The sequence below is a fragment of the Drosophila busckii genome, chromosome X, assembly GCF_011750605.1.
Source record: "Drosophila busckii strain San Diego stock center, stock number 13000-0081.31 chromosome X, ASM1175060v1, whole genome shotgun sequence".
NCBI classification, from domain to species: Eukaryota; Metazoa; Arthropoda; class Insecta; order Diptera; family Drosophilidae; genus Drosophila; species Drosophila busckii.
The window spans coordinates 17,590,143-17,602,798 of NC_046608.1; the positions used below are offsets into that span (position 1 = coordinate 17,590,143).

Consider the following 12,656-nt stretch of genomic DNA (forward strand, 5'->3'; position numbering starts at 1 on the left):
CACAGACTGTGAACTGGCTTCAAGATGATTGGGTACGCGGCGCTTGTGCGTGTGTGTGTGTGTGTCGTAGCACTTAACTCGCTGAAATGTGTGTGTGACAAAGGTTGTTGTAGCTCAATGTGTGAGCTTCAGTCGCAGTCAGAGTCACAGTCAGAGCAGAGCAGGCAACTTAGTCAACAAAGAGAATTATTGCAATGCCAAAACAGATAGTCAAACAAACAAACAAACACAGAGAGAGAGCGACAGAGCGACAGACAGACGAAACGTATAGACACGCAAACAGACATTGGGCGAAGGCCAGTGGCAGTGGCTGTGGCAGTTCAGTTAACTCTAGCGCCATGTTGTCATGTTACGCATACGCCATGTTGTGCGCAAAAGTTTGTTGCTTGCTTGTAACTTGGCTTGTTTTAACTAGCGACTAAAACAAACTACACAGACACACATACATACAGCTGTGTGTGTGTTGGGCAGTCCTTTTCTATTTTAAGTGGTTGTATATGTCAGTTGAAAGCTTTTGTTGACATTCAAGTGCCTCATTCACAGTGTAAAAGCGTGTGCAACATGCGGAGGCAGCACAAAAGAGTGAGAGAGAGTGAGAGAGAGGGAGAGAGTGAGAGACTGAGGCTGGCAACGAGGCGCGTGAATAATTCGTTGCTATGGCATGTTCAAAGTCAAAGTAACTGTCGCTGCAAAGTTCAGCTCATGTTCATTGCTATAAGCATATCACATGTGTGTGTGTGTGTGTGTGTACACATGTTGCTTGCTCTTAATTGCTTTTGTATGCGGCAGTTGAGCTAAGCTGCCACTGAAATAGAAAGTGTTGTCGCTCGCTCGCTTAATCAAATCAATATTAAAAAGGCAAACATTTTAAAGTTGACAACAAGCTGCTGTTGCTATTAATAGCTTAGCGCGCTGGCTCACACTTGAGCTTAAAGCGTTTTATATAAATAAACATGCACATGTCACTGAAGCTAAGCGCTTAATGCTTGTCGCTCTCGCTGTCGCTCTCGCTCTCTCTCTATCGCTTAGTAAGATTTTGTTTAAAAATAGTCGCGTTGTTGTACCGTCGCCTGGCGATGACAGCATCAAGTGCTGCACACGCATTCGAATTTCAAATGTTTTCACGCTCTTTATATATTTTTTTCAACGCTTTATCTCTCGCTCTCGCTTTCGCTCTCTCTCTCTCTCTCTTTGGCGTACCCTCTTCAGCTGTCTGCTGAAATTATTGAATTAGATTTAGCCTAAAGTGGTCAACTGAAGAAGGGTCAACTGCGTCCACTGTGTGCTGCTGTCAGCTGCAGCGCAATAAAAATAAAAATCAAAATCAAAGGTGTCGAATGCGTCGTCGTCGTCGTCGTCGTCGTCGTCGTCGTTTTCCTTGAACATTTGTGACTGCTGTTAACACGTTTTAGTCGCCAGCGCCTTGGCAAAAGTTTGCGAGCGAAACTGTCGAGCGCTATTTGTTTGTTGCATGCAACAAGCAATAAAAGCAAAACTGCGGCAGCTGCTGCCAAGTTCAGTGTACAAGCGTCTTGCGTGTTTTTGTTTTGGAAAGTTTTTTAATTTAAATGGCGCATCGATTGCTGCAAATAAAATTTAACCAGCGGTCAGCGGCCTCTCTCTCTCTCTCAGTTGTGAGTTCAACAGTTCGAGGTCAAGTCGCGTTGCACATGTTTGTTTATTTATGCAACACTGCAGCGTCTTTGCCACAGTTGACTGCCAAAACTTGAGCGCCACACACACAAAACAGGCGCAAAAAGTTTAAATGGCGGCCACTTGAGCTGAGTTGAGTTGAGCTGAGCGACCAGAAAATTTATATAAATCCTTGCACAGCCTCAAAAGCTTGCCACTTGCCACTTGCCACACTTTGCAGTCAGCCGCACATCAATTCAAATAAATAATCCAAGAGCATGAAATTGGCCAACAACAAAAGTTTTCAACACACACACACACACATACACACACATATTATATTTGAAGGCTTACACAAGGGTGCACAAAATGAAAATTCATACGCCCCGCCCCGCCCACGCCCCCTTTGAACTAAATGGCATGTTATCTAAATTATCGCCAGCTTGCCGCCACGCATGCGACGTGTCTTCCGCTCGTGCCGCTTGCCGCTTGCCGCTTGCCGCTTGCCACTTGCCGCTTTATTTAGCTAATTTAATGCCCACTATAAAGCTCCAACGCCTGGGGGCAAATGTAAGTTAAATAATTAACAATACTTTAGCAATTTGCCGCTCAGCACACACGCCCCGTTTTTTGTTGTTGTTTTGTTGTGTTTTTTCTCGCTTTGCTTGGGGCATGTGGCATGCCGCAGCTTGGGGAGCATTTAATCAAATTTAGCTGCACTAAAAACTAAAAAGTTATTGCCTTGCTAACGAAAGTTGCGAATTTAAATAAAAATATTTATTGCAATCATTGCCTGCTAATTGCAAAAATATAAGTAATACGACACACTCACACACACACACAGACTGTGCACACATACATAGCAAACATTTGTTAGTGAATTATGGCGCCAGCCAAAGTCATCATAAAATAAAATTTCCCTCGACGCTAATGACAACTAATTTGTGCTAAAATCTCAATACACACGCAAAATAGCAAAATAAATGTGTATGTGTTTGTGTGTGTGTCTCTCTGTGTTTGTGTGTGTGTGTGTAACGAACAGCGACGAGTGTCTAGGGTACGTCCGAAGCTATTAAAAGTGGCACAGAGCGCGCTAAAGTTGTTACGGCCAAAGATGTTACATTTACCAACACCAATACACACACACACACACACACACACACAGGCACACACACTTAGGTACGCCAAGCGCACACAATAAACTTAATAAATAAGTCAATTAATTGCTCTGCGCGTCTGATATGATATCACAGCAGCTGTAATGGCTGCCGCCTGAAAGCAACAGCGTCAAGTGCTACACATGTGTGTGTGTGTGTGTGTGTGTGAGCTGCTGTTAGTGTCCTTCTATTAAGGGGCCAGCAAGTTCAATTAACTTTGTCTTTGGCATAACAAAATGTAAGCGAAACTCGTTTAATAGTCGTTGCGGAAGCTCCGTATTAACAGCAGCAGCAGTGAGCGACTGAGCGAACGAGAGCTGAGACACTCTAACTTGATTACCGTGCAAGCTTCCGCTGCTGCTTTGGCTGCCTTGGGTGACTAACGTTGTAGAAATTGCGTGTTTGTGAATTTTACTTTGGCTCGCCCGCAAAAGTAGGCAATGCCTTTTTGCACTGCAGCCTGTCAACTCAATTTATGTGTGTGTGCAGCTATAAAATATTAAAAAATGAAGCATTAAAACACAAAATGGCTGCCACTCCAAATTTGTTGCAACAGTCAGAATTGTTAGTTGTCAGTGGCCACTAAGTTAACTTTTATGATGCTCCTAAAATAGGCAAAACTCACTCATATATATACGATATATATATATATATATATATATATATTATACGCGTAACGCTGGCAGCATTTTTATGCAGCTGTTGTGACATTTTTATGCTAAGCAGCCACGCCCACAAAACTCCACAGCGCAGCAGCAAATTATGAAAATTCATAAAAACGCCAAATGTTATAGCATACTTTCGAGCTTACAGCTGAAGCTGTTGCGCTCTGGCGCTGGCGCTGGCTCTCGCTTGGTTTATCACTTGCCAACTAAACTCGTTTACGCTCACTCGTTTATCATGTCGTTGGGCAGAGACGAAACATCAAGCCAACTGCCTGGCAGCTGCCGCTTTGGCCAACAAGTTAAGTCAGCGCCATATTGTTGGCCAGCTGAGCTGCGACCAAATTGCGTAACCTTAGCAAATTGCTTATGAGCACTTAATGCCTAAATCAATAAGAGACTGAAATCTATAATGAATATGAATGTCAATTCTAAATCAATTCGTACGCGCAGCAGCTTAATAACAAGTTTATGAGCTCAGCATGGCCAGGGGGTGGGGCTGCTTACGCGTGCCAGCCATTAAAAGCTTTTTCAAATTAATTATAAAACCGTAAGTAGGCAAACATTGAGCGAGAGAGAGCGAGAGCGAGGCCTACATGACAAGAGATCTGACAACCCTTTTTTGATGAAGTGCAAGGGCAAGTGAGCGTGATGGGCGGCGTGGTGGGAACTGGGGCTGTCTTTACATTTCGCCAAAGGAAACGCTTTCAACTTCAAACAGATTCAGATTTTTGGTTACTCCAGTGGACAACCGCAGGCGCTGCTTGCCTGCCACATGAGCTGGCAAACATGCTGGCAACAAATTGTGCTCATTATGCGCCGCATAAAATAGTTGAGCCACCCACTCACCCACAACCAACCACCCACTTCAAGTGGAGCCAGAAAACTTTTATTTCTTTTGTTTTTGCTTTTGTTTTGTTTGTTTTTGATATGGGTACGCCCCAGTCGCAGCGCACAGAGCTCAACATCATAATGTGCTATAGTTTTTGTCTGCTGCTTCTTCTTCTTTTTTTGTTTTTTTTTTTGTTTTGCGGCTTGTGCTGCAAGTTTGTGCCTTTGATTAGATTTTATTCGCAACTGGCCGCAATTCTTCAATTTGCATTCACATGTCAGCATTTCAAAGAATTTTTAACATTCGCATTTGAGTGTGGTCAAGCTGCTTGTGGCATGCGGCATGTGGCATGTGGCACGTGGCAACTCCCAGTCGCTCGCTGGGCGTTTAACAACTTCGCTCTGCCAGGCTAAATGACGTGGTTACACGCCACATTGCCACGCCCCTTACGCCTTCTCTGTGTGTGTGTGTGTCTGTGTGTGTGTGTGTGGCACGTGGCAAGCTGCTAACCAATGCAGACACATTCGGCAGTTAATTAGACTTATGCTTGGGCTATTTTTAAAACACTTGACCCAATCCCAATCCCAATCCCAATCCCACGCCGACGCCTTAAATTGAAAGCAAATCCAAATCCTTTTAATTGCAGCCGTAAGCTAAACACACAAAATGCTTTAAATATTAGAATTTTACTGAAATTAGTTTCTAATTGAGGCGCTCGTGCCACATTATTGGATCACTTGCAAGCGGCAACTTTCTGTGGCATGTCAAAGTTATAAGGCCAGCGCCGTTAGACGTTTTGGCAGCGCTTAGGCGTCGAACTTTACTTTACTAGGCGCCTTTTAAGGCACACACTAACAATTAGAGAAAATACCTCGAGGCTGTCAAACTTTTAATACCCAAAAAACCCACAAGACTAACAAGAGCGAACGAGCGAACGAACGAGCGAACGAACGAGCGAACAGCAACAACAACAAGTTGCCAGCAACGTGTGACACGTGCGTTCTCTAAGCTGAGCTGGTGTGAGTGAGAGAGCGACACATGCGTGTGTTGATAGCGAGACAAGGTCAAGGCGCCATCAGCATCGTCATCATCATCATCATCGACTGCTACAAAGTAATTCGTTTCCACTTTCGCTTCATTACATTGCTGTTGAGCTTTGCCACCAGCTTCAGCTTCAGTTCCAGTCGCTGTCACTGTCTGAGAAGCACTCAAAGCAAAGCTCAAAAGTGTGAGAGGCCAGCAGCGGCGCTTAATTTAAGCTGCTGGTAAATAAAATGCGCAATTGACAGGCAGCCAAAGCAAGTGGCAAAAACAAATACAAATAAAATTAAATCATAGTTAGAGACTCACATTTGTTCATATGAAAAGTGCGTGTGTGTGTGTGTGTCTAAAGCTCAAAGTTCAAGCCCTTTTTATATTAACTGAGTTCGCTGGAAAAGCGTCGCAGGAATTTTCATAGAGTTAGCTATGCAGGAAATTTGTACATATTTTATATTAAATCATATGCACAATTAATTCAATTCACTTAAATTAACTGCAAGTGTCTGCTGCTTACAGTTTGCAATGCACTGTTACTAACAAAGGGGCGCAAGCAATTGGCGCAAACAAATTGCTATTAAAACTTGCACTATAGCTTTTATTTTTTGTTCATTGTTTTTTATGCGTAGTGGGAGTTGGGGTGGCGCTTTGTTTCTTTTCTTTTTGCTTTGCCAGCAGCCACAATAAACAATCCGTTGCGCTGATAGTAGAATTTAATTAAAAGCAGTTGCAGTTGCAGCTCCACAGCTGCTGGCCCAGCGTGCATTGCCAATATAACAAGCTGCAAACAAAGCCGAGAGCCGAGCGCGCGACAGGCACAAAAAATACAAAAATATTGTGTATTGTGCGTTTTGTGGAACAAGCGCCAATAAAGCAATGAGTGCCAACGCTGTGGGTTATTGACGAATGCGTATGCAAAAGAGACAGAGACACAGAGAGAGAGAGAGAGAGAGAGAGAGAGCGAGAGAGCTGTGGCGCAGCATGGATTTTGTTTAAGTTGTGTATAAAATTCCTAAAAAATGTCATGCGCTAAAATGTATGCTACGAAAAAGTTTTGTACGCAATTTGTTGATTATGAAATTGTATAATTTGTTGCCAGTATTCAGTAGTCTATATGTCAAGTGGCAGACAAATACGCTCAAGGATTTTAGCTTATGCCCCTTAAGGAATACAGTTTATGTATACCACACACACACAGACACACACAGACATATTTCTAAACTCTATCTGCGTGCAGGCCATAAAAACCAGAAGCTCAATTATCAAAATGCTACGTGTGTTTGTTGTTTTCTCAATTTGTGCGCGCTCTATATACGTGTGTGTGTGTGTGTGTGTGTGTGTCACAAGCAAAGCTTACTTATGCTCATGCTCCATGGTTCATGCTCATTGTCGCTTTGGGTTTTTTCGTTTCGTTTCTTTTCTTTTCTGCTGCTTTTTCTTTTTTGCTTGGTTTTTGTCCCTTTAGGTTTTTGTGTGTGCGTTCGCCTTTGACTGTGCAAATAGATAAATTTATTTATTTTATGCCCTGCTGCTGCAAAAACCACACACAGACACACACACACACACACAAGTAACATTAGCGCCAGCATGTGCGTTAGAGCGAGAGCGAGCGAGAGCGACAAATGTATAGAGCGCTGGCTGCCAAAAATGTTCTTTGCTATTTTATTTTCTATAGTTAGTTTTTGTGTTTATTTTTTGATAATTTTTATGTGTGTGTGTATGGCGAATTGCTTGCAACAAAATGTGGCAGAGACTCTTGCATACTTTGCTGTAGCCTTTGGGCGCTGACTTAACATTAAAATCAATGAATTTGCATTAAACTAACGGCACATTGTAATTTATACGCTATGCTAAGCATGATCAATAATCGATTGAGGGCAGCGCGTTGGCGCCAGCGCCAGCCAAAAGTAAAAGCAAAGCCAGGAATAGAAATAAAGCAAGCCAAACATATATGCGCTATATGTATATTGTATAGTTTGAACTGGCGACGGCGACGGCAATACATTATAAATTAAAGTTGAGAGCTTTTATTTGCACACTTGGCGTATGCGCAATCTCAAGCAAGCAAGCAAAGAGGGCCAAACGACGACAATGGCGCACAGGAAGCAAATAAATGCTGTAAAAATTCTTGAACAGCTTACGTGCTACGATATATTGGCATAAGTATGCCAGCAATGTGTGTGTGTGTGTGTGCGCTCGTATGTGTGTGTGTGTGAATCATTCGTGCGTATGTCTTTATAACGAAAAGTTTTTGCCACTTTCCTTAGCCGCTGCTCAAATTTTTGTTATGCTCGCTTAGTCCAGCAACACACACATACACACACACACACACACACACACACACAAACTTTCAGTTTCACTTTGCCATATTTTGCACTTTTTGTGTGAAAGCCACAGCGAAGTTTGTTTGCCTACTTTAAACATAAACCGATCGGCTTTCTATTTATTTGCGCTGCCTGCAAATATGTAACGTTTTATATGTGCGCACACACACACACGCTCGATCTGTGTGTGTGTGTGTGTGTGCTACAAATTGTTTGGCTTACGAAATTCTTTGCATTATTGTTGAGGTTTTTATGGACTCTGCTGTGCTGTGCGCAAGATGCTAGCGAAAAGATAAACTCAAAAACTAATTTGTAGCTAGCGACAGTAGCAGGTGGTGGCGGTGCTGGTGGGTGGTGCTGGTGGGTGGGGGCGGGGTCAGCATATTGTTATTGATAGATGACAATGGTTGGCAGACGGCCAGAATTTATGTTGCGCCTGCTGGCAAAAGCAAGCGAGGACAATTGGAAATTGAATTGCTCACACGCACACGCACACACGCACACATGTATGTATGTATGTGTGTGGACTCAAATTGACAACGTTAAATGCATGCGCCTTGCGCTTGTATCAAAATCCATTCATCTTTGCATTTTTGTAAGCGATCAACAATGAAAATTTATGTGGCTAACCAACAAAAACTGATTGAAATTATTTACAATAGCAACTCACTCTATCTCTCTCTCTCTCTCTCTCTCTCTCTCTCTCTTGCAGGTAAACGGCGCTTGGGCCTTGCCAAACGTTGTTTGTGATTTCTATATAGCCATGGATGTGATATGCTCAACTTCATCGATATTTAATTTAGTTGCCATTTCAATAGACAGGTAAGCCAAGCCAAATATTTAGTTTAATACAATTTATAATGCAAAGTCGCTTGCTCTCTATCTCTATATATATATAGATATATAGCTGTGACGCAGCCAATAAAGTATGCCAAGCACAAAAACAGTCGCCGCGTTTGCCTTACGATTTTACTGGTGTGGGCAATATCGGCGGCCATTGGCTCGCCCATTGTGCTGGGCCTGAATAATACGCCCAATCGCGAGCCCGACGTATGCGCCTTCTACAATGCTGACTTTATATTGTACTCATCGCTAAGCAGCTTCTATATACCCTGCATTATAATGGTCTTTCTATATTGGAACATATTCAAGGTAGGTCGATTCGCTTGCGTCGCTGTTTGTGTTAAGTTTTAAATTTAATTTGCTTTGCAGGCGCTGCGCAGTCGTGCGCGTAAGCAGCGTGCGGCACGCAAGCCGCATCTTTCAGAGCTCACGGGCGGCAGCGTCATTGAGAACATAGCGCAGACCAGGCGACTGGCTGAGACGGCCCTGGACAGCAGTCGCCATGCAAGTCGCATAATGCCCGATGAGCCGGCGACGAATACGGCCAGCGGCTCCAATGAGGAGGAGGATGAGAATGCCATATCGCCCGATATTGATGACTGTCATGTTATAGTGAACGACAAGTCCACAGAGTTTATGCTGGCCACGGTTGTGGAGGAGACGGGCAAGTGAGTTTATTTCAAAATACGCAGCGTATACTTAATTTTGCTACTTGACTTTTAATTGCACAGCCAAGCAGCAAGCAGCAAGCAAGCAAACAAACAAACACACACACACAAGCACACACACACGTATATATATGTGTGTGTATGTGTGTGTGTGTGTGTGTGTGGTATCAGGTGCTTGCAGGTTTTTATGTTGATATTGGCAGTGGCCACGTGCCGCACGTAATAGATAAGCAAACTAAAGCTTGAGTAGCTCATTGGACAGCAGCAGCTGCTGACACAACAAATTGGTTCGTGTTCCCACCCCCGCCCCATCGCTTAATGCATTTAGCGCCAGTCGTAGCAGCGTAGAAAATTTCCAATTGTAATTGCAGCACCGAAACTCAATTCATTGGCTGCGCCTTTAAAATTCACACAACATAAAAAGCAAACTCTATAGTTGTTAATAATACATTTTAATCAATTGCACTTATTGTTTGTGAGCTGTATAAAGTTATTGGTGGGGGGGGAGGGGCTGCGCTCTGATTGCCACAGAAGGGAAAACAGCACGAAGCAGCAGCGCCAAGCCGAACAGTCGAGTCAATTAGCCAGCTGATGGGCTACTTAATCCAATAAGGACATGAAATGAAACCATTATTGATAGGCGAATGAACGCAATGCAGCAGCAGCAACAACTGGCCCAAGTTAATGCCCCCAAAGGGGGCTTGCAAGCAAAAAAAAAAAAAAAATAATAATGCGCGTTAATTCAATTAATGCGTCACTTAATTAAAACTCAATTTTTGGCCTGTTTTTAATTGACGCTGCGCCTTGCATTCTCTTGTATTTTCCACGCGCTGTCGCTACATCCTGTGTGTGTGTCCTGGCTCAACAATTGACTGTGTGGACTCCACTTGGGCGCTCTTGGGGACAGCAGCGTTGTGGCGCAGATCAGCACTCAGCCGCAGCTGGTCGTTGCTGATCCGAATGGTAATCATGATTCTGGTTATGCAGCTTCAAACGTTGACGATGTCCTTGCAGGAGTGAGCGTTGGCGCCGCCGTCAGCAGCACAACGCCGCCGGACAGTCCCATACCCAGCGGCGCAACTCTGCATCGCTCCAGTGTCAGCAGCCGACGCAACACCGCCGAAGATGCGCGCGGCGAAGTAGCGCCTAGGTAAGTGCCACGCCCACGCCCACGCCCACACACGCCAAAATTTCAGTTTGCAGTTTGGCCCTCAAAACTTTTGTAATTTCACAATTTTAAATTGGCACATTAAAAAATTCATTGCCCCCCAGCACACTAAATCAACTCGAAAAGTTTGTTATTATCCATAAAAAAAATATATATATATATGCATATATATGTGTGTATGATCGAACTGTTGCTTCAGCTACTGAAATTTATTTTTGCTGTTGTTTCCTTTTTGGGTGCGCAGCAGCGTCGTCGCCATGAAGCCTTTGTCCTTTGTGCGCTATGGAGTGCAGGAGGCCATGACTTTGGCACGCAACGACTCGACGCTATCGACCACATCGAAAACGTCCTCGCGCAAGGATAAGAAAAACTCGCAGGCGTCAAGGTGAGCAACGCCCTAAACAAAACAAAAACCAAATCCAAAGCACGAAATTTTTTAACAACCTTAACTCAAGTTCACTAATAACAAGCGAACATTTTCTTGTTTCGTTGCATGCAATTTACACGACTGGCTTATTACACTTGCGTGCATATATACTATATATATATAGATTCACGATATATAAAGTGCATAAAGCATCGAAAAAGAAACGTGAGAAATCGTCGGCGAAAAAGGAACGCAAGGCAACCAAAACATTGGCCATTGTGCTGGGTAAGCAACAAGAAGAAGCAGCAGCAGCAGCACTAAACTTAATGCTAACTTAACTAACTGAATATTAGGTTGTTTGGTAATGACATACCGGTTTTCTTATTGATTTTCGACCATTATTTTAACAGTTGTCCGTTTTCTTCGTTAATTCACTACCAATTTGATGGTAACATTTAAATGCCTCTCCTGAATTAAGAACTTAATCCTATGGGCAAAAGGGTCAGCAAGTCGATTTTCACAAGTTGCAAAAAAAAAAAATGCAATAGCTTGGGGCAATGTCCAGACTATGGGACGTTTCACCATGGCTGGCCGCTTCTGTTCCAGTGCGATCCTTAATCGCTGCAGTTGTCAGTATTAATGATTTGGCCATGGGGCAGCACTTCACAATGCATAATTCCTTAGATATTCCATCAGCAGAACCTTTCTAGCCATCAATGCTTTCTTTGCCACCGTTGAAGACGACTCACCCCGCTTCCAGCAGTATAGTTTATGCTTGGTGTTATGGTCCTATGAGATCCGTTTTTCACTGGCGGTGACCCATTGGTCTAGACATAAGTCGAGCTTATTACGCTGCAGCAGAGATAGGCAGATCTAGCTGCTTCTTTCTTTCTTTCGACTTTGAGTGCCAATGGATGGTGGTCTCCGTGCATAGCTGGAGCTCCTCTCTGATCTCTTTAATAGTGTCTAATAGTCACATGACCACATCGATGCACTTTTTCTATGATTTTATCCATCTCTGGTCGTCCGGCGGGCTTGAGTGTTTCGGTAACAAAATTACCACTTCGGAGTGGCATAAACCTCTGTTTAGCGGCTTGAATGGATAGTTTGTCATCGCCTAAGACAGAGACAATTATTATATAGTTCTTAAACTGAACAACCGGTATGTCATTACCAAACAACCTACTAAATAGCTTAACAACTTCAAGCAAGCTTAAGCTTTATCTCATTTTTTTTTTTAATTTTTTTATTTTATTTCATTGCTGCTTAGGCGTTTTTCTTTTCTGCTGGCTGCCATTCTTCACCTGCAACATTATGGACGCGATGTGCGCCAAGTTTAGCGAGGATTGCCGACCAGGGCTAACAACCTTTATGCTCACCACCTGGCTGGGCTATCTGAACAGTTTCGTCAATCCGGTTATCTATACGATATTCAATCCAGAGTTTCGCAAGGCATTCAAGAAGATTATGCATTTGGGTTAATAAGTTGTAAGTACCAGTGCCAAACAAACAAAAAGAAGAAGAAGTAAATAAACAATATAAATTATAATAGTTAATGCAATTGTACGCAAAGCTACAATACGTAGTTAGAATTTTAAGATTGTTGTTAGATGCCAGGCAAACCACAAGAAAAATACAAAAGCAAATAAATAACAATTGATAATGCTCAATGTAAATATTACATAAGTAATGTGTATACTTTTTTTTTTTGTTGTTATTGTTTATGCCAAGCTGTAGGCTAGTTTAACAATTAATTTAATATTTTGTTAACTTTACATATCATAGCTAAATTTCTATACCCCCCACGGCCCGCTCACCATTTGTACTAGATTTGCATATCCAAGCAGCTTCACTTCATAGTCTATGTGTTAGTTAGTTAGTTGCATTTAATATAAAGCGGTTAAGCAGTGCGACTAAACTCAGCGTCCAACACAATTCCATGGCCGCAATTTGATTTGGCCAAGC

General features: G+C 42.9%; 1 protein-coding gene across 4 annotated transcripts in view; it reads left to right on the forward strand.

Moving 5' to 3' along the window:
• Nucleotides 1–12,379, forward strand: part of LOC108607218 (dopamine D2-like receptor) — a 41,559-nt gene extending 29,180 nt beyond the window's left edge. Inside the window, exons 5-12 of one of the 4 annotated variants that reach the window (XM_017997890.1) lie at nt 8,358–8,467; nt 8,545–8,797; nt 8,858–9,156; nt 10,064–10,119; nt 10,171–10,306; nt 10,569–10,709; nt 10,876–10,976; nt 11,962–12,379. In XM_017997890.1, coding sequence (XP_017853379.1) covers nt 8,358–8,467; nt 8,545–8,797; nt 8,858–9,156; nt 10,064–10,119; nt 10,171–10,306; nt 10,569–10,709; nt 10,876–10,976; nt 11,962–12,173 — 1,308 coding nt within the window. In that variant the 3' untranslated portion in view covers nt 12,174–12,379. Of the gene's footprint in view, nt 1–8,357; nt 8,468–8,544; nt 8,798–8,857; nt 9,157–10,063; nt 10,307–10,568; nt 10,710–10,875; nt 10,977–11,961 lie in introns of all 4 variants that reach the window. The other 3 variants (XM_017997886.1, XM_017997889.1, XM_017997888.1) reach the window with 3 other exon arrangements.
• The last annotated feature ends 277 nt before the right edge of the window (nt 12,380–12,656 follow it).